The sequence below is a fragment of the Lathamus discolor genome, chromosome 2 (genome assembly GCF_037157495.1).
Source record: "Lathamus discolor isolate bLatDis1 chromosome 2, bLatDis1.hap1, whole genome shotgun sequence".
NCBI classification, from domain to species: Eukaryota; Metazoa; Chordata; class Aves; order Psittaciformes; family Psittacidae; genus Lathamus; species Lathamus discolor.
This window is the reverse complement of record NC_088885.1, coordinates 138,643,296-138,665,450: the sequence shown is the minus strand read 5'-3', so window position 1 is coordinate 138,665,450 and position 22,155 is coordinate 138,643,296. Positions and strand designations below refer to the sequence as shown.

General features: G+C 36.3%; 1 protein-coding gene across 1 annotated transcript in view; it reads right to left on the bottom strand.

The window, feature by feature from the left end:
* The window catches only part of SPAG1 (sperm associated antigen 1), a 35,301-nt gene that overhangs the window by 12,329 nt on the left and 817 nt on the right, over positions 1–22,155 (bottom strand). Inside the window, exons 2-13 of the mRNA XM_065668697.1 lie at positions 21,393–21,534; positions 20,721–20,880; positions 20,251–20,373; positions 16,344–16,411; positions 15,831–15,949; positions 15,216–15,321; positions 13,703–13,833; positions 12,968–13,074; positions 10,597–10,759; positions 5,945–6,373; positions 5,466–5,565; positions 2,144–2,296 (exon numbers count right to left, since the gene is read on the bottom strand). Of these exons, the coding sequence (XP_065524769.1) occupies positions 2,144–2,296; positions 5,466–5,565; positions 5,945–6,373; positions 10,597–10,759; positions 12,968–13,074; positions 13,703–13,833; positions 15,216–15,321; positions 15,831–15,949; positions 16,344–16,411; positions 20,251–20,373; positions 20,721–20,880; positions 21,393–21,532 (1,799 nt within the window). The 5' untranslated portion in view covers positions 21,533–21,534. The remainder of the gene's footprint in view (positions 1–2,143; positions 2,297–5,465; positions 5,566–5,944; positions 6,374–10,596; positions 10,760–12,967; positions 13,075–13,702; positions 13,834–15,215; positions 15,322–15,830; positions 15,950–16,343; positions 16,412–20,250; positions 20,374–20,720; positions 20,881–21,392; positions 21,535–22,155) is intronic.

Sequence of the window (22,155 nt, the reverse complement as noted above, 5' to 3'; positions counted from 1 at the left end):
GTCACATGATACCACAGCAAATAAATCTGGAATTTGTGTATTAGGTGCACTTCCATCTAACACACGTATAAAGAAACACTATATGAATACACATCCCCCAAAAAAAGAACTAACCTTGAATGTGACATGAAGAATGAACTAGAATGAGTATAAAGGACCCAATCCAGTTTTCTTGTTTAGTTTTCATCTTTCAGGAAGTCCCACAAAGTAAAACAAGAGTTCTGCAGTAAAACATGCTCCCATTGGCTTCCTGTTTCATTTTTCTCTATTTATCATAATGGGCTTAAAAAGTTTGAGAAAAAACCTGATCTAGAATTAGATCAGCAGAAAGAATCCTACAGCATTTGATGATCAATCACTCTTCATTATTTCCTTTTGATTGCAAAATAACCACGTAGAGGCTATATATTAAAAATTCTATTTGTCTTTTACATGAGAATTATTAAAACTACCACACTGAACACTCGTTCCATTCTAAGATTTCTGGAAAGCCTGCTTAGTTAGGTAAGTACAGAAAGACAAGACTTCTCCATGATTTATCAAACCCGCCCTCAGACACAAGTAGGATGATGAGTTTTTCCCCTCCTTCCTACAGCATCACCACCCAATTTCCCACAGGAAATTAAAACCAAAGAAATTCTCCAATAAAAACAGGTTGTTAAGACCTGACATTCCTAAAATAATGAAAAAGAAAATAAATTAAACTATGCTTTGGGGTTGTCCCTTTAAGTTAAAAGGCAGTAGAGGAAATAACAGTTTTTGTTAACATTTATTTTTAAAAAAGTCCATTACTTTGGAAATGAAAATAGTACTTTGGGAAACAATTTCAGCTTAATTCATAAATATTAAAAAATAAATTATAGCAGAAGTTCACTTATGTGGGAGGCCTATGCTTTAGAAACTAAGTATCTGCAAGCAAAAATTAATTACCAGCAGAAGAGAAGGAAGAAGCAGCTGAAATAAGGTGATGGGTTGCCAGGGAGGAAAGAGTAATGAGCAGTGAAGCTAAAAATATAAGGAAGGCCTAGAGAGGAGAAAAGGAAGAGTGTTAGGAGAAATAAAGGGAAATAAGCTTATTACTAAGCAAGTTACAAGTCAAGGAGAAGTATGAAAAGAATATCTGGAGATAAAATAAGCCAAGAAGATTAAAAAAAAAAAAAGTATAATAATCACACAGATACCAGGACAAGCAGTTATGCATCCCACCAATCCAAGTGCTCCATTACTGGGGCAGATATAGGAGATCAGTAACGATTTGTTGCTATCAAAAATAAGATTTCTAAGAGGAGATGATAAAGTGTCATCATGTCCACCTCTGGTCAACTAAGCAGAATTTAAAGATATTATGGACTTTTTAACGAAGCCATAATGTAAGCATTCATGACTTTGTCTTAAAAAGGTACTAGATTCCATTGTTAAGAATTGCATGCATGCGGGCTCCTGCTCAACGATTAATGGCTGTTATACTTCCATAAATACTTTTTTTTTCCCATTAAAGAAAAAAGGAAAGAAAAGGGATTGGAAAAACCTATCATTCATGCACTTAAATACTTACTATGTGTTAATAAGAAGACAGTTACTGTAGTGTGTATACACGGATTTTACACTATTAAAATATAATTATAGAAATTGAGAAGTCTTTCTTGGCAGCAAGAATTCATGTTGAAGTATTAACATTTCAATTTAAGATAATATTCAGTCATAATTTTTACACCTTTAAGTTTTGCAGCCAACCACCCTATCAAGCTCCCTCAGTGTTTCCGTAACTGCAGCATGCTGAAGGATTCACACTTAACATAAATCTCCAGCTGCCACAGGAAGACTGCTAATATGAAAAGGAAACAGAAATGTCAGATAAAAGATATGGACTTTAAAGAACTACTTTATGTGGTATCAAATAAAAGAAGGAAAACATGTTGAAGTGCCAGAAAAAGAATTTTTAAAATATGTTTTTAAAACAGAAAGCGACCTACTGCTGGCAGAGGCAAACTGTGAAGCTACAGGAAAACAAATGAGACAGCCAGTCCTCTAGTTATTTGTGAGGATTCTGACTTTGAAGGATACAGAACTGAGGGTGCGTGTAAAACACTACTGAATTCTACTTTTCTGTTTGGACTGATACCAGATTTGTAAGTGGAGTTACCTATTAGCACTATCACTTGCTGCTTGGATGCTGCTGTCTATTTGTAGGACTGTTTTATAATCAATGTATGCCTGTCTATATCGCTCCATACATTCATTTGCCATTGCTCGTCGTAGAAGAGGCTTAAGTGAAAACGGCTGAAGCTCCAGAGCTCTGGAGGAAAAGAAGAAAAATACAGGATTGAAACAGAGTAACTGAAATAATATTAGTAAAATTCTTTTATGATATACACAACAACTTTGCTATTTCAGATGGGCCTTACAGTAACACAAGCAAGGAAAATGGCACTAAGTGGTTTATATTAATACCCCCAAATGACACACAGTCCTGAAACTGTTAGTGCTTTTACTACAACTTACTCTACCCAAATCCCCATCTTCCATCTGGAAAACTGCTTTTAGCAGTGAGAAAAAATTAATGCAATGGTAGCTGTTCAAGAGCAAAAGCTATCTTTCTTTTCAATGCCAAGATGTATGGGGATTTCAAGTATATGGTGCTTTTGCCTACATGATTTTCCATCCTTCTTCCTTACATGGAAGTATGCATGTAAAAAATACATTTAGTAAGACATGAATATATCTGTCTGTATCTGACTTTTTGTTTTGGTTTTGCCTGTCTTTTGCCTGTTTACTCTTTTGATTGTGTGCCTAGTCAACACTGAGCTCAACTCCTGACAGTGTGCAATCATAATGCCTCCCAAATACCATGTGCTTTTCCAGCAATATGAAGAAGCAGTCCACAAAGGCCTTATGTATTAAAGACTACCTTCTACAAATCAATGATTCTTACTACAGAGGAAGAGATATAAATTTTGAAATACTGAAATTAAGATGCACCTAGCCAATTAGATTTTATGGAATCATAAAGTAATTCAGGCTGAGAGACTCCTAGTCCAACCATCTGCTACAGGTGCAGTCAACTCTGAGATCAGCCAAGGTTGCTCAGGGCCTTATCCAGTCAGGCCCTGAAAACCTTTAAAGGAATCTCTGCACATCTCTGGGCAACCTGCTGCTATGCCCCACACTGTTCATGGGGAAAAGATCTCTCCTAAAACAAAGCCAGAACCTTGTGTTTTTGCCTGTTGTTGCTTGTCCTGCTGCTGCCAGAGCGAGTCAGGATCCATCCTCCAGGTAGCCCCCCTCATAGGTACTGTCAGGCTGCTGTTAGGACCTCTAGAAGCCATTCTCTAAGCTGAACAAACCCAGCTCCCTCAGACTCTCCTCTCCAGGCAAGTGCTCCAGAGTTCACAACCACCTCAGTGATACTTCACTGAACTCACTCACTCCAGTTTATCACTGTCTTTCTTGTACTGGGGAAGCTCAAAACCAGCACAGTTAGACAACATCTAATTTAGCTAGATACTGTCTAACAAGTGCTGAGTACAAGGGAATAATCACTTCCCTCAATCCAGTGGCTGTGCTCCTGTTCATATGAAACCCAGGAGGCTGCTGGCTGCCCTTTCTGTGAACCGGCTTTGCACCATTACTCCTCCTAAAGCTAGAGAAACAAAGACTACTAGAAGCAATATTTCCAATTTTCATTTCATAAATATCACCAATGTTCCATTTCTCTTTATGTTGGATTGCATTTGCAAATTTGCAAATTGCTGGATGCATTTGAAAAATACAACAGCACACAACATCATAGCCCGTACAAACCCTCTGCAAAAATGCTTGACATTCTGTAACTCAGGAGAGTATTGATGTGATTTCAGGTTCCTAACATCAAGAATTAAGAAAAAAATAACCAACTATAAGTAAGTTTAGAGGAAGCCATGGCCTGAAGAACAGCATCTGTGGGAATGGGAAAGTACAGATCCAGAGCAGAATGCAACTATACAGCCAGGGACCAAACCACACTACAGCACTAAATAAATTAACATTAGTGTATAGCAGCTCTATTTCACCTCTGTAGTAAGAATCAAAGACACTACAAATCAAGAGTCTTGAGACAAAGAGAGATCCAACAGAGGGGGTTTTATATACTTTTAATCCCTAAATAAGCAGAACTTAGGAAAAGATAAACGTTCAGTACTTATTTTATGGCATGAATATAAGCACTAGACCACTTTTTACTGTGAAATCAAGTAACCTATTCATAGATCATTCTTTGTGTTGTGTTGCCTAGAGAACATTTAATTGACATTTCCCAATTCCTGTGTATTTGCAGTTTTGCAGTTCTGCTTCCCAGTCTAAATTACTTCTACCTCTGTTGTGCTCACTAAGCATCATGGCTCCTTGTGTATCTGTAAAATATGCATGACATGAAGGACACTACCATTAGGCAGTAAGAAAATAAGCTTCCAACTGGTAAGAATCCAAACCCCCTGTCCTATTACTGATTTCAATTGAAGTCTTACATACTTCAAACCTCCTGAAGAGAAAAATGTGATGGCTCTTAAGTATGGCACCTTGTTTCACCAGCCAGCTGTGCTTGGTCATTCATCTATTTTAACAAAATATTATTAACAAGTCTTTTTTTTTTTCAGATTACATTTTCAGAAAACTTTTCTGTCAGGCAGAATATATACAGTAAGTCAAATATTTCATTAAGATAAAAGTACTTTATTTTTAGTTTGGGATTTGCAACAGTTTGGTTATGCCTTAAAAAAAAAAATTATTCATCAGTATGATTTCTAACTGCCTTGGGATCCTTTTTTGCATGTTAAGCATCAGTCTTACTAAGCCTAACTATGAAAATATAAAAAAAGACTTCTAGAAATACACTAATAATTCAGTGGAAGGCAGTGTTTCAAAGTTGTTGAAGGTGTCTAATCTTCTCTAACTCTGGTATCCTTAAAAGCCACAACAAGCAGAAAGGATTTTAGCTCAATTCCTGAACAGCTGTAATTACTGTTTATAACTATGACAAGTATGTATTAAATAAAAACCAAAACCAAAACAACAAACCAAACACAGAGAACACACACATGTACACCATGCACATGCCTGTAAGCAATCTCCAACACTGTGATAACCATCTGGCTTAACAAAGCTTCTGTACAAAAGTTATTACAGAGCATCACTGAAATAAACCTGCATTTGTCTTAGAAGTTTTAATCCTGATATGCATTTCTGCGTACACAAGAAGCCTAACAAACAACTGCACTCACGTTAAGACAGTAAGTTAAAAGCTACTCTGTCCCTAGGTTCCATGTGATTGTTTACATAACTGACAAAGATCTCTCTTATTTAGAGAGATCAGATTTAGGGAATCAGTCTTTACTGACTGTTCTAAGTCAAACTGCAATAACAATAGATCAGTTAAAATGTTTACTCATCATCAGGAATGTTGCTGCCCTACATGGGAGGTTGCAATTTACCTGTTACAATCCTGAATGCAGTCACTGCAGTTCCCTTCTTTGAGGTAACATGCTGCTCTGTTTGAGTACAAGATACTTAAATCATCTGGACTTTGTTCTCCTAGAAGAAGTTACAATTAAAATCAAGGATGGTTACTAAAATGACATTCAAAAATTAAAGACTCACATACTGTGACACTGCAGTGATGCAGCCTGCTGACAATGCAAAGCTGCAAGCAGCTTTCCTTTATCACCTTAGAATATGTAATTATTCAAACACAAAAATAAATACAAACAGCTCTGCCCTTGGAAGTTAAAAGTATTGTTTCAGTCATAATCTTCTATTTTGTGCCATGTAAACTCTCCACTGAAATGACAAAGAATTTACTGCACAGTAACTCTTGCCAAAAATCCAGGGATAGGCTAGGTTAGTTCATTTGTATTTCCTTTAAATAATCTAGACAACAATCCTAGATTTAAGTATAAGGTATTATACTCACCTAGACCAGTGACATACTCAATTGCTTCCGAGTATTTGAACACAGCTTCTCCAAACTGCCCACTCTTAAATAACTCGTTTCCTTCACTTTTTAGTTTCGCTGCAGCAGGAGGAAGTGAAATGGAATTGCCACCACCAGCCGACTGCGACCCTGCTTCAAGCGATCCGGAGACCTCCTCTGCTTCAGGGCTTTCACTTTTTTGCTCACTGTGTAAACAGCCATTAACTTCACCTTCACAGTCTGACAACTGCCTCTGTGTATTTTTCTCTGATGTGCCTTTTTTTAATCCGCTCTCGGTGGATTCCTTCTGCTTCTGTGTCTCCCTGTCCTCCGCCTTACTGCCCCCTCCTTTGCTATGAAACTTTCTCTGTGCGTTGCCCATTGCAGCCTCCCCCGCAGCCGCCTCTCCTCCGACTGGCACGCGAATTCCTACAAGGAAGTTAATGAGCTGAGTTAGAGCTTGCATCATCAGGAGAAACTATCGTCCTGGCAAAAGAGGGGTGCACAGCTAAAGTCCAAATCCTTCAGGCATCCTAGTGTTATGAACATTTATTTGCCTTAAAAACACTTTCAAGAACACAGATAAATTTCCTACTTACAACTAACTTGCAATTATTACTGAGAAGGTATTACTACGAAATGTAATTTCCCCTCACCGGGCACACTATGAACCCCTGTTCTGTGGTATCAGAATGGTACAGAATTCACCTTGAAATTAACTCTTTACATACTGGCTATTGCAGTATTGGTACTTCGAATTTCCATGACCAAATCAAAATGCTTGCATGTTAAAACACACTGCTAAGAAACCAGTAATGTTGCACACTTCAAAACTCTCAAATAAAACATAGGAGGCATAAATGCTTATAAATCATTCTCAAAGAGGTTTCATTTAAACATGTCAAAAAGCCTTTTACAAATAATCCTGATGATTCACTATTCTTTATTACTAGTTTAATTCATAAAAATCGTACAATAAGAGTATCAGATATTAACATATATATTCCTTCTTCACCTGAATTCCTACCAGATTGCCACCACAGTATTCAAATACAGATTTCTGCAGAATGCCTGACTATTGGTAGTACCAGTCACACAAAGGCAACTCTGTGTTTGGTATTCTGGGGTGCTGGGATTCCACCTTCCCTTAACTTGGTATGTTCATCTGTCCAACAGAATTTTTTCATGCCTCCATATATTGCAGTGACACTTCCAATAATTCAAACTAAACTTGTTTGAAGTTGATGAACTCCAGGTTGTTCCAAATTACAGAACTACTATTTTTTTAATGCACAAAATGCTACTGAAATCAAACTGAAAAGAATGACAAAGCATAAGACATTTAAAAACAATTGATTCTCTTGTTGCCTAATAGACAAAAGCTCCAACTGTCCTTCCTAGCTCTGGTCTCTGTCTTGAAATACCATGTTTAATAATCAGTTCATACTACACAGTGGGAACAATGATAGGATACATCTATTTTACTCACACAGACTCTTTTATAAAACTTAAAGTAAATTATTTCTATTTGAGACATACATCTATTCATGCAGTTTGGCAGTACCAAATATGCCAAAAAGGTTTAAAGTCTATTTGGTTGAGAGGATGAGGGGATAAAAAGCTAGCTAGGCCAATGAGCAAAGCCGGTGATAGTATCATAGTAATTTCCTTAAGATACATGCTAAAATACTTTTTGCTTTACATCCATCAAAACAGACAATACTCTGTACACCTTCTAGCAAAATAAAGGAAAAAAACCCCAACATTTTAAATGTCACGGAGAAAAAGGCAATTTGACAAGATTTTAGAAAACACAGTGAAACACTCTAGAAGCAGAGCCCAGCTTTCTGAGCCACAGAAAAAGCAAAAAAAAGACAATAATGTGTGAATAATGACAGATAATGATGTGAATGTCATTAATACGAACATCACTTCCTGAACACAGCAGAAAATTTCCTGAAGATAAAGTGCACAGAACAGATCCTGTACGGACAGAAAACACTTATAGCCCCCTGATAATACAAGTAGTTATAGTCAACTGGTTTAGCTGTCAGGTTATGCTAACTGCCTAAGTATTTCTGAACTGAGTGAACACCATGCACAAAATTCCTCAGATATATATTTCTCAAATCTCATTCTCACTGTTTTTCACTTTCAGTCTTAATAACATAACCACTATTCTTGTACTGGTCTCTGCAGAGAAATATATTAATGAAAGCAGTATTCTGGGCTTGCCCTAAAAAAAAAATTAAAAAAAAAAAAAAAAAAAAAAGTCAGCACTTACAAACTTTTCTTAAAAAAAAAAAAAACAAAAACAACCCAAAAGAGAAACCTCTGGATAGATCATAAATTCCAAAGAAAAGTTACTGAAAAGTAAAGCAAAAAAGTGAGAAGTGTGGGCAGGATTTTGACTAGAATGACAGCAAATACAAACTAGCAAGAATTTTAATTCATGTTACCATTAAAATAGCAAACTTAAATTGGAAGGAATGTCATTAAACAAAAGCTACTGCATACTCCTAAAGGAATATTTGTTTGGGATTTTTTAATGGATGACATTGTCTTTCATTTAAAATTAGTTTCCAGCTGTACAAAGGTTTTATTCGCCAGAAGCATGGCACAAAAATAGGTGGCAGAATGAAAAGTATCTAAGTTCAGTTCACAGTTAATTGATTTATTATGAAGCCAGGAAACATTTCCAAGTCTTTTATCCACACTGGACTAGCTATATATGGAGGCAACTGGAATGGTCCAAACCCCCACAGATTAAATTTAATAATAATTTTTTCCTTTTTTTTCCCCCCGTATATGGTCAGCAAATTTTTATGAATTAAAAGAGCTACTTAAAATACATTTATCTTTAAACCATATTTATCACTGTATGACTTCTAGAAACATGTCAAAATATCAGGCGCTTTGTCAAATACATACATGACCTTTAGTTTTACAGTGCCTGAATGCTAGTTTTTACAGTCTTAAGACATAAGCAGTTTTCCATTTCTATTGTACAAAAAGGATTTACTTTTTCTCTCAGTTACACAGAAGACAGACTACACTCTTTCTATATACTGTTTTGTCTGAGAAATCAACTCTTCAGAACTGAAGAAAACAAAAATATTTTGTTGTTTTTCTTCCAATCTCCATGCTACAAGCTTATTAGGAATGCACAAGGCTTACCAACTAGAATGTGAAATCAGTGTGACTACATGACTGGACTACATGGACTACTGGACTGACTGTGACTACATGACTAGATGCATAGAGAAGACAGATAAGATGTTTAGTCTATTTATTGCTGTTAGGTTCACGGAACATACCAGATTTATTCAATAACTGAACTGAGTTTGTATTTGCTTCTAGTTGTACTTGAAAGCAGAGTAATCTATGAAGGTGCTTGTCTCCTAAATCTCAGAAATACTTACATGAACACATGCAACATTTATGTCAGTTGACAATCCCCTGTTTAAAAGCCTAACCTTTGATCAACAGAATGGGAGTCTTCCTATGGAGCTAGAAGGCACTTAGTCATCTGAATGCTCCAATGAAAGCAGCCCCAAACTAACTAGTATTTAAGACTAAGGACATGATCTGTCCTTTCTTCCAGGGTTTTAGCTGAGGTGACTTAGTAGGTACCTACTGATACTGAAAAATATATTTTCCTTAAATTTCTTTGCAAATAAGGCATCATTAACTCACACATGCAGAGTTTAATATTTACAATTAACCTGTAAAACTCACACACTGATTTAATTTCAAGATAAAGAACTACATAGACAATATAAAACACAAAAGTCACAGGTGTCAAGCCACATTACCTTAAAGAACCGACAGAAAGGAGAAAGGGTGGTAATCAGCTTAAGGATGTCACTCTGTTGAAGGCTGAAGCCCAGACATGCAGCTGAATCTAAAAACAACCTGCCAGTGCAAGCCTCAGTAGCGTCTATTGCTTCCCTTCCTCCTACAAGTCATATATTCTGATTATACCAGTAGCTTCATCTCAGCAGTCTTACAGTTATTCACACACTAATCCAGGAACAGGAGTTGCATTCAGCTGCTTGAAAACTATATACAGTACAAGAATTACATATTGCTCACCTCTAGTACATACTTTCAGACCAGATGATCTCTTAGGTTAAACAAACAAACAAAAAAAAATTGATTGTTTTGAAATCTATCAGAAATCTAACAGCAGCAAAATAACCAAATTACATGCCACTTGGTTATTTTTACACCCTCTCATCCAGTTATGGGAAGAAACATGCAGAAGAAAAATGCAATGATGGGAAGGCGGGAGACCTGTGTGAGAGAAAGAGCTAAGGAACACACAATGTTCTCTAACACCCCACAACACTCCCAACTGGGTCCACACCAGAGGACAGGTATAAAATTACACAGGACACAGGGAAGTAGGTGATTTATAGAAATATTTTCCATCCATCCGTTATACCCCTTCTAGAAATAATTCCAAAGATGTGTAATAAAACTTGATTCTAGATTTCACTCAAATTTAAGTAGTGAATGCAATTTTAGTCTTCAAACAGGCAAAATTCCTTGCAAGCAAATATGGATGAATTGTGTGAATAAAGATGGCAATAACAAAGGCAAAGATTTTTTCTCAGATTGAAAGTAAATAGAAAGTGACCTGACATTACTTTTATTTCCATTGCTTCTTTCACATTCAACTGTATTTTTACCTCTTTCTTCATCACTTTCTGAATCCTCTATGTCTTGAATAAGTATCCTTTTTCCTTTGCCTTGAGTCTCAGATACAGGCTTTAAACCTTTCAGTTTCTTTTCAACCTCTAGCAGATTTTTCTGCAATATAAAAACACAGAAAAAACCCATGACATTACTTTCCCAAGAGTCAGCATCAAAACCAAGAGTAACACTCAACTTCTGTCTTAGAAACTCATAAGATATCACACAAATACTTTTCTTGAATGAAATGTTTAAGGAAGAGAAAAAAAACCAAACAAAACCAAACAAACAAAACAAAAAACCCAAACACAACCAACCAAAACCCAGGAAAAAAAAAAAGCAAACTGCATTATTGCAGTATCTGGCATGGTCTACTCAGAAGAGTAAGAAAACAGATTATTTCTAGTGGATTATTTCCAGAATCTCCAAAAAAACCCTAAAATCAGTTTATCAAAATTTATCCTATGGTTTTTGGCAGTTAGCAGAAGGACGCTGTTGAATAATGAAAAGGTTTGCTCCTCTTGTAAGAACTGCAAATTAGATGACCAAACAGCCTCTCATTCCATAAACATTTTTGATTACTCAAGAAAAAATACTCCAACTGCACTTTACACTTCCAGAGCAGAGACCCAACATTATGCACTATTCTGAATTTAATTCAATGCTGTAAAAGGAAATGCCATTTCAGTACCCACTTCCTCAAGGAAAAGATAAAACAAGGACAGGCACAGGCAATGATTCATGTGAACAAAGTATATTGAAGAATTCCAGTTAGTGAGAATCAGTTTATATTAGTGACTCTGCACATAAACATTAACTCTACATGTGTTCAATGCATTCATATTTATCTGAAGAGGGTTTTGAGGATCCTTTAAGCAAAGAGCAACTGACAAAATTCCCTGCTGAGCACCTGTCACTTCTAAATGTCTCAGCCAAGGCATAATAGCAGGCAGAAATAAGAACAAAGTACAGACATCTGCTTTCAGCTACAGAAGCATTACACAGCAAAGCTGCTAATGAATTTACATCTCTGGAAGAGTACTTAAAATGACTGAGTACCTTATGCCTGATATTATAACAAGTCTCAGTACAGCTGATCTGACAATCTTTTCACAGACTGTTGTGGAGTTTGTCAACACAGACTCACAAGCTATTTAGTGGTTCAGTCTTCCAAACTGAAAAAAAAACCCACAACCCAAAAGCCCTTTTAGAATTCAAATCTAGAGACAGGTGTTTAAAAAGAAAGAAGGGCAGGGGGAATCAGACCGGTTGATTCCTTAGTTGATGTGAAACTCTGGAACAGGACTCTGGACAGGAATTCAGCTCCAAGAACACTCTAAAAGGGATGAATGCTGTAGATGGTGAATTTTACATAACAGGCTTGGACCTCCCTCACTGGTGCAAGCAACAGCAGCTATCATGTAATTCCATGGAAAGAAGCAGCAATCAGCAAGTTGATAGCAGGTCAAAATGTGACAACTGAATTCAGATGATGAGGCAATTGCACAGCATCCAGAAGTCATATTTAAAAAAAAAAAAAAATATGAAAGGGAGGGAATGTAGCAGTTTGATGGATTCCTAATTGAGAAAGAGACATTTAGTATCAGAACTGCCTGGTCCTGAAGATTCTCAGGAAACAGAGTCCAAATGCAAGGCTTAGGTTCTAACCTACAAAACACCCCTAAGAAGCTACCAATGAAAGGACACAAACAATCCTCTCCTAAATAGCTGAAGTAATAGTCATACAAGGACCACATCCTGACCTTGAGTTTCCAAAGAAGGGTCTGGGTTCATCAGAAGGTATGAAAGGTTTTTCATTCTAGCCTGGAGGTGAGAAATGAGGATTTATAACATCAAGCTGAACTGAGGACAGAACCCAGGTAATCTCCTTTTAGGTTAACAATAAAAGCTTATCATCTCTTTTGATTTTTTGTGTGAATTATGTGTCAGGTTTAAATATGCCTATCCCAGTGGATCTTCTTGAGCCAAATGTCCAAGTAACTTTGATCAGCTAAGACACTAATACTGTAATCATGTTCAGCAGCAAAAATTCAGGCACCTAAATTATGCTGGTAGAGAAGACTTGAGTGCCTACAAGTTCTGACAATTAAGTAGTGAAGGTACTTCAGTAGGCTGAAGGTCTGGTCACATTCAAGTACCTAATTTCCACCACAGGTACCTATGTGATCTTGAGAAACTGACTGCTGTCACAGCAGAGCACGTCCTCAAAACTCATATTCAAATCAAACAATATAAGCTGTACACACTTCATGCTACAACTGCATACAACCTGTTGCTGGTCATAGTCAACTCATTGGTCTTTACCTTAGCTATAGCATTTTGTGGTTCAACACATAATACTCTGTTCAGGTCCTCTATAGCTGCCTGGTAATTCTGCAGCTGACTGTGTACAGTAGCACGACGCATCAGAGCTACAAAGGAACAAAGAGTATTATTTATGTATTTGAAGCATAAAGTGGATAAAAATACACTTTTTTCAAGGGTAAACCAGTTTTTAAAATTCTGCATTTACTTCATAATGACTGTATTAGTGTATCTGTTCTCTTGATCATTTTTAATGATGCAATTTCACATAATGCCTTTTGAAATGCCAATCATGAACTGAAGCATCTTTTTGCATTTTTCCAACTCTTCTCCTCTGCCCATGCAAATATAGCCATTTCCTTCAGAAAAGATTAAATCAGCAACTTTCATTGTTTTCATGTTGCTTTTAAAGTAATTAAAACTTCAGTGTGGGTATTATGGAAACAATGCATTGAATGAATAAAAGACGGCTTAAGTCATCATATGAAAAACAAGTTAGCCCCATGCTACCACATAAGAATACCCATTACAGATCAACAGAATGAACTGCATAAAACTTCCCTGACATCAGAAATACTACTAAAATTACTTTGGGGAGCTTGTCTGCTTCCTTATTCATACTTGAACCTGATCTAGAGCTCAGTTAAGTCAACAGACAACATGAATAGACCTGTACTATTTTATTTGCTAGAAATAAAGTAACACATAGAAGAGCAAGTTTATGTTCTCCTTTACCTTTTAAGTTGCCAGGTTCCATATCTAGTACCTTCTCACAATCCTGCAAAGCACTGTCCCAGTCCTGAAGTTTGATTTCAGCTTGAGCTTTGTTGTTATATGCAGCTGCAGTGGGTATCACTGATATACTTCTGAAAGAAGGGAATATTGACCATGGTAGGCTCATAGCTAGAAAGCCTGAATGTAGAAATACTTCACTATTAGAAGCTGAAAACAGTATTATAATAATATTAATACTGATACTCTGAACTCCCCCCTGTGAGACCAGAGGCAACCATCCACCAACTAGACTTACCATCTTCAGAGGTCTGTTGCTTGCTAGGGCTTAGGTCTGAGAAGCTGCAGAAAGATGCTATGGCTCACCTATTACTTAAACTGTTACCTCTTGCTACCATCCATCTAGTCTTGAATAAAAATGTCAAATGAACCCTTTGATAGTATCAAGAGTAACTACAGAGCTTTGGAAGTTATAATGGGAGGGCACATGAGCTTCTCCTTGATCTTGCTTGTAAAAGGGAAAGACTCAGGTGTCAGTGGATGAATATTCCAGGTTTGGCTATGTGGCTGGTATTGCAGGTAGGGCTTTAGTTTCTATAACAACAGGATCATCTCTGACGAACAAGGACAACTGGGATGCATATGACATAGTACAAGAGAATCTTTGCCCACACCCTTGCTAACCTAGCAAGAAGGACTCTGTTCACTGTGAAGACGGGACAATAGGGAAGTGCCAGGGTGACAGCATACTGCAAGAGATATAAGGAAAACTTTCTTCACTGTAAGGGTGGTGAGACACTGGCAAAGGTTGCTCAGAGAAGCTGTGGCTGCCCCATCGCATCATTCTCTTCCTGTCGTCGTCTATTCTGTCCATGTTAAACTCTTCTTCTTTTGAACAGATACAACAGAGATCTTGTAGCAGCAACCTCCATTAATATAAAGCCAAAGTCTGAATTTAGTCCACTAAGCACTAAATAAGGTAACCTGGAAGGGTCTTTTTTTTTTTTTTTTCAATCCTCTGTTTACATACTCTTTTTCTGGACTGCTGCTAATTACAGACTGTATTATGGTGATGCTGTACACAGTGATTTTTCTTTCTCCTAAGAAGAGGTTATTAAATCAATTTTACTGATTACCAATTGAGGCAATCCTACCAATATGGTTTATTACAATTAATTTGTAATGAATTTAGTTTTTCAGCACACTGCTTATCCTTTTATTTTTATAAACTTGCCTTTGACTCTAACAGGGTTTGAAAAATCTGAAGAAGTTTGTGATACCTGCAAATTACATCCCATCACTATTTAACCATTTCTCTTCCCAATAAATAAAAATTACTATCAGGATGCAACAATGCTTTAAGGGTTCTTCTGTCAAATCTTTTTGCCCTTTTAAAAAATAATCTAATTGTCACTATTTGTTTCAGTAAGAAGCTGCTTTAATTACATTGCTCTAAAAATATAATATTCACAACTAATAGCCATTAAAATGAAAGACCACAACAGTATTTACTCACCGAGTATAATATGTCACTGCTTCCACATAATCACCACTGGCAAAGGCTTCATTGCCCTTTTCTTTTTCACGAGTAGCAATAAAAATCTTCTCTTTCTTTGTCATGCCTAGAAAAATAAATATTTATACATAAAAACAACAACTGGCACAGATGCAATCAAAACACTATCAGCTAAAATATTCTGAATGCCATAATCTTTATGATTTTTTAAAAGAACATGACTTACTAAAAGACAAATTTGTATTGTATTTCCTAGAATAAAAATTATCCTAAATTATTCTACAAATAATTCTTCCAATGAGCATTCAGAGTGCAAGATAAAAGCACTCAGCCAACCTCTACCACTGGTTTGTAACAGATGTATGCTCTGCTTCTTTACCTAGCACTCTTAACCTAAACACAACACAAATATTTAACTGCTTATTAACACCAAGACTAGATTTTATTTCAAATATGTCTTCAAGTTCAGTTGACCTCCTAACAGTGTTTAGCATCTCTAGGGGCTGAGAAACAGATAGAAACCTTCAACTCTATAATATGCTTCTTTGATTTGTATTCATACTCTACAACACAGTATTACAATTAAAGAAAAATTGTATGTTTCTAAGACATTACCAGTTGTGTCTATTTTCTTTTTGATTATAGGTAGACTTGGCCTGCTAAAGAATCTTGCTTTTGAGTTACTTTCTTCACAGCTTTCATCAATTTTTGAACACTCCTTTTCCACATCGAACCTTAAATTAATAAAATTACAGATGTAATAATGCTGCATAGCAAGACTCCTCTACTAATAGAAAGGCTTACTATTTTTCCATTCTAAACCAAAGGAAAAGAGAGTTTAAGGCTGTGTTCAGTTATCCATGACTACTTAGGAAAAAGATGTTTAATCTTATCTCCTTTCCTTGTGTTGGCTTCTTTTGTGTGTGTGTGCACTTGTCCTGCTTTTACATTACCTCATCTCTCCGTCATCCCTTCTGGTTAAAATCAACCAAACCAAGAAAAATGTCTGCCTCACCTCATTGCTGTCTCCCCAGAAAAGACAGGTAAGATTGTTAACTGGAACAACCAATATTCCATTTAGCAAATAAATAAGATTAAATATATATATCTATAAAGTATTTAACATACTTTTCCCATTCACTGTAATCCCGTGGTGTGTTTTTCTTCCTTCTTTCTTTGTTCTGTAATTTTTTGTTCTGAAAAAGAAACAGCCAGCCTGTAAAACAAGTTTTTGAAGTGGAAATTCACAGCCTTTTGTTTTGTTTCTGCAATACATATTCCTAGTAACTAACACTATTCATGACTCTTCTCAGCATAGTCTTCAAAACTTTGTCTTGCTTTAAAGAAAATCTTCATGTATTTCACGTATCTTAGTCATCTGAGGAACTCTTCAGCCTCACAATTTATCTTCACTGGCTGGTTATATGTCACAGAGGAATAGGATAAAACTTTCAGATAGGAGACTGCTCTTCCTAATTAGTATCTTGTGCTGCCACCTTGCAAACCATCCTTTCAACACAGCAAGGGAAAACTCAGTGTTGGGAAAACACAGCCTTGTGATGAGGCGTTTGGCACCAAGATTGAAACAGTAACCTTGTTTTAGGCTTGCCATTCCCAAGATAATGCAATGCACAGATTAATATTGTCCCTGGAACCTTCACAACAAATTTACAATGTTTTGACTTCAAAATAGTGTCTGGACTTCTTTTGACTATTTCACACTCCATTCAAGCAAATTCACAAGATAATTTACACTCATTCTTGTTTTTTAAACAAGCTCCATCGCTGAGGTTTGCCTTACCTAAAATTTACCTTCCTGCAACAATCGGTCCCAATAACAGATTCAACTAGCTTGTATCACAACCTATTTCCTACACTAATGGCACCTATTTCCATAGCTGGCACCTTTGTCAACCCTTTTACCTCTGTCCTGAGACTGTATTCCTGCTATGTCCCTCCCTTGTTGTTGACTTCAACAATACTTAATAGCAAGGTGTGGTTCCAAACAGGTAGAACACTCAGTTCAAAATATTACCATCTACTCTGTCCTGGCCTTTCAGCCTTCCTCTTACCTTGCAATCCAACATTCACTGAGCTGCACTGCAATTGTTTGTAGAGTTGCAGATTTACAATTATCTGGGATCAAACATACAATTTGATAGAAATTGCAGCACAATCACTAAATATCTGTACCAGTTCAACTGAGCACATGATAAACTGGACCAAAGAAACAAGCAGCAGCCTCTTAAACTAGCTTTACCAGTGGTGACACTGTAACAAGGAAATACCTCTGCAGTTGAAGTAAACACCACAATTTACATAATGCAAATGTGGCCCTTCCTGTAAACACTTCTAACTATAAAGTTAGGTTACACAAACTTTTACAGTATGCAACTTCAGAATTAATGTTCTCAGTCTTTATAGAAGCTTCCAGGCCAGGCTGGACAGAGCCTTGGGCAACATGGTCTACTATGAGGCGTCCCTGCAAGGGGGTTGGAACTAGATGATCTTCAGATCCTTTCCAACCAAAACCATTCTATGATAAGCTAGACAAAATGAGAAACACATTTTGTCTAAACGCATGTTTGGAGGAGGTAACTCCTAAATATGGCTTCCTGAAACATGAGTTACCATTCTACATCCTGGCTTATACTACAAACTTAGGAATTTAATAAATGTTAAATCTTATTTTTCGAACAAGAAGTCCTTATCTTAAAGGAACACAAAAATAGTGAAACTTTCTGAAGAAAACTCATTTAAGGTATTTACTAATGCAACTTCAATTTCGGGATAAAACTACAGCATGTGAATGCTCCATCCCTGATAGTGTTCAAGGCCAAGCTGGATGGGGCTTGGAGCAACCTTGTCTAGTGGAAGGTGTCCCTGCCTGTGGCAGGGGGTTCTGATCTAGATGATCTCAAGGTCCCTTCCAACCAAACCATTCTATGATTTTATGATTCTATGTCCTTTTAAGGAGTCAGGCAGAAGAGTTTATTCAAAATGCACAATTTTTAAAGTTCTAGGTCTCATTCTTGGGACCACTGTAACCACATTGTGGCTCCACGAGAGTCAAGAATTTCTCAATGAGTAGTACTTCAGAGCATCCCATCCAAGAGGCTTTGATGAAAAATGTTCATTTGCATGCTAAGGAACTGAAAGAAAAATATCTCTGCCCTTGTCCTCTCTTTGCCGCAACTCACAATGCATTGATCCCACAGGTTTTGAAGCCCAGTAAACAATTTCTGGACCATCAAAACATGGACTGGCTTCAGTTCAGATGACACAGAATTAGGCCTTGGTTCTCTTCTGGGCTCTCTGTTATGGTGTAAGACATTACTATTCAGTGTCAGCTAATCAGTATTCCTTTTTAATTCAGAAGATCCAAAATATATGAAGGCGCTACAGATACTATCACAGTGGACTTCCGTAGCATAAAACTTAGACTTTAGTGTGAGGAGGTATCTGAAGACAGAAATCTTTCTGGAATAATATTAGGAACTGTGTTTGGCAAAGGAACCCAAGTCTGCTGAAATCCTATCAGTAGTCATTTGGAAGTAAGTATCTTTAAACCGATGCTTTAGTTCTGCCCTGGAAAAAGTGAAGCAGCAAAAATAACAGCTAAGCAATGTGGACAGTAAAGAACAGAAAAACTTAAGCTGTCTCTCCAGTCCTCTTCTCTTTTAGGGTATACAAATAAACTCACAGTCCTGGGCAGTGTGAAAGAAAAACAGGGGTATAAGGAATTTCCATACTGTGTTAAAGAGGGAAATATGGCATAAAGTTCAATCTTTTCCTATTCATTTTTGGAAAATCTTCCCCATGATGCCACATGAATAAAAAGAGGCCACCATCTAGAGTTACAAGCTATTAGTAGTGAATTGAAACTGTACCTACATCAGCAAGAAAATCTGGTTACAGACACAAGATGCTTTCATTTACCAAACTTGTACCCATTGGTACAATCCACTGTTTTAGGGTCAGTAAGGTTTTCCAGAATTGGCTTCATTGAAGATACTGAACTTTTTATGCATCAGATCAGATGAACAGTCTCCAATCAAATAACAACATTAAATTATAGAAGGGCTTGTGGATTTCCTTCTAGCAGAAAGTAGAAATTTATCATCCTGACTTTGTATTTGATACCACATTGCAAAATTATGTGATGCCAGTGTAAATAATAATTACAGTCCGAAATGACTAGCAAAAAACTGTTTAAAATTTGTAAAATTACACACAGCTTTATCAGAAAAAAAAAAAAAAAGAAAAAAATCTATATTTACAGGTATAAATTTAGTGCATACTATAGAAACAGCTTCTTTTTATTCAGTACTGATCTAGTAGTGGTATAACTGCACTGCTATATTAAAAGACTGAATTCTAAAACTCTTCCAGGACAGGTTACAATTACTTCAGAAGCCATCTGCTTGGACAAAAGGAATGGAAATCATATACCACAGGTACAGCATAAAACTGTATCTAGGTTTTCTGGGTAATAATGCTAAAACCTCAACCTTGTATGGAAAACAAAAATTATAATAATACATAATTATTCCAATAAATGTTTTCAAATTATCAATTAATAAAAAACATCACATGACCTGTAAGGATCCTTTTATAAAATTTCTCACTTCCAAACTTCAAAATAAAAAGGGTATTTATTTTGGACTAGCTCCTGTCTGGTCTCATGGAACAAAAGCCTACTGGCAGCTGGAGAAATTCTTGTGGCATAGCTTCTCCGAAAGGAACCTAGTTCATATGCTTAACACCACTTTGAAATGTGAATCAAAGAACATAAAGGGGTATTTAAGAAGATTTGCTCCAGAGTGATTGCTGCATCAGAATTAAAACATTATTACAAGACACCTGTTAGTACTAAGGAGGCACATTAGTCTTTTGTAGTGGAGCTTAAAAGGTTTCTATTGCCTGGTTAACAAAATAAAACTAGTAAGAAAGGCTCAATGCCTGGAAGTCTATAGAGATAAAATTTCCAGATTTTAGAAAGGCATATTAACACACATTAGAAAACTAGAGATACCTGATTAGCAGGAAAACAACTGGAACAACGAATAGGAGGCAAATCATCTTGTCTTTCATGTAGTGGATCTGTTCTCAGGAATTGTGGTTTCTTTTCATCTTCGTTCATTTCTGTCACCCAGCTCTGAAAAGAAATAAATATCTGTACATTAAGGCAGTAAAGCAGATATACTTCATAGTCTACAATGACACTAATAACTATCCTTATAACACAGTGCTCTTAATGGGGAAAAGCAATTAAGGCAAAAAGCAATTATGCTTTTTTGAATAAATCTACCAAAAAAATCTGTAGAGCTAAAAAGGAGATTAAAGATTCAATGACACCAACTCAAGAAAATAATAAAACCCCCACCATAATATTTTGATCACTTCTCATTTAAACAAACAATTTCATTCTGCTTGTGCCCAAAAAGAGGAAGATTGATACATCAATGAGATTGTATTACTGACTATTATAGAGTTATACTGTACCATTAGTTCACCATTAATTGTCTCCCATTCTTCAGCTGTGAAATCAGAAGCTGTGGCTGCAGGCTTTTCTTTTCTCAGAGCCCTGCTCCTTGGATCTAAGTGCTCAATATGCTTTTCACAAAACAATGTAAGTTCAGGATAACATCCCTCCTCACCAGACCTTTAAAATGCAAAGATATAAAAGTTACAGAACTGAACTGCACTGCATCTTCCATATTTCTCTTCATGTATAGTCATCACAGAGACTGCAGAGGACTATTTTCCTGTTACAATTGAATTCTACTATAACCAGAAAATTCCAGTCAGTTAGGCTTCAACCACTTTCCAACGCACATATCATCGCAGTGCTCAGGAAAAAAAGATTGTGTTTTTTTTCTGTAGAAGTTAAACAAGAATGGCATCTGAAATGACCACGCTCAGGCAAGATGGCAGTATTTGAGAAAAACTGGCACTGGGTTACTCAAATCTTTTGGATGGTTAGAATAAGACTTGGATTTCTAGCATTATCATTTGGACACTTTTAACAAAATTACTTTGATTTTGTTTTTTAATTTTTAAATTAGAAAGTCACAAAAAGGTTCAAGACAAATAGAATATTTAGGTACAAGTTCTGTTGAATTTTACAGAGCATTAGTATAATTAGTAATGAAGGTAAGAAAATATAATGTTTACCTTAATATCCTGAGAATCTTTTCCAGGTGTTTAACATCTGTGCATTTTTCAATGAACTTGTAGTCCAAGTGACCAATGGGTATTTGAAATGTTTTAGTGGTTCCTTGGTCCATAAAAAATGGTAGTGACTCATCAGCCATAACTAAATATTAAAAGGGAACAAATGTAGCGATTCTGTAGGCACTTAGTTATATTTTAAAGCAATGATAACTTAAGAAATAACCGCACTCATGCTCAGAAGTACTACTCTGTTATGCAAGCAGTACTATTGCCACAAAAGAAAAAATCCAAATTTTAAGACCTGAGCACAAAAACTGGTTTTCACAGAGGTTTGCTTACAGAAGTACAGTTATGAGATATGCTTTGGAAAAAAGAATATGGACAAGTCTACTGATTCTGCTAGGCAGAACATGTCAGAAAGAGTGCTTAAAGATATCAATTTTTGCCTACTAGATTCTCCATTATTCTTTAAACACAATATGGTATTATCTATTTTAAGCAAGTGTGGTGTTGATGGTGCAGTACCCTGCACTTTTTTTCAGAGGCAAGGTGTTAATCAACTCAGTGCATCTAATGGAATGATAACTTTTGCCTTCTCTTTAGCCAAAATAAAACCAATTGTCTTTCTTCACTAACTGCATTTTCTGGACCTCTGATTATCTTAGTTTACTAATCTAAATCTTTTCCAGTAAGTCTCTAACTGATAAAATGAGGTTTTCAAATGGGACACTTCCTGTGTCCCTGTACCTTTGAACTGCTTATC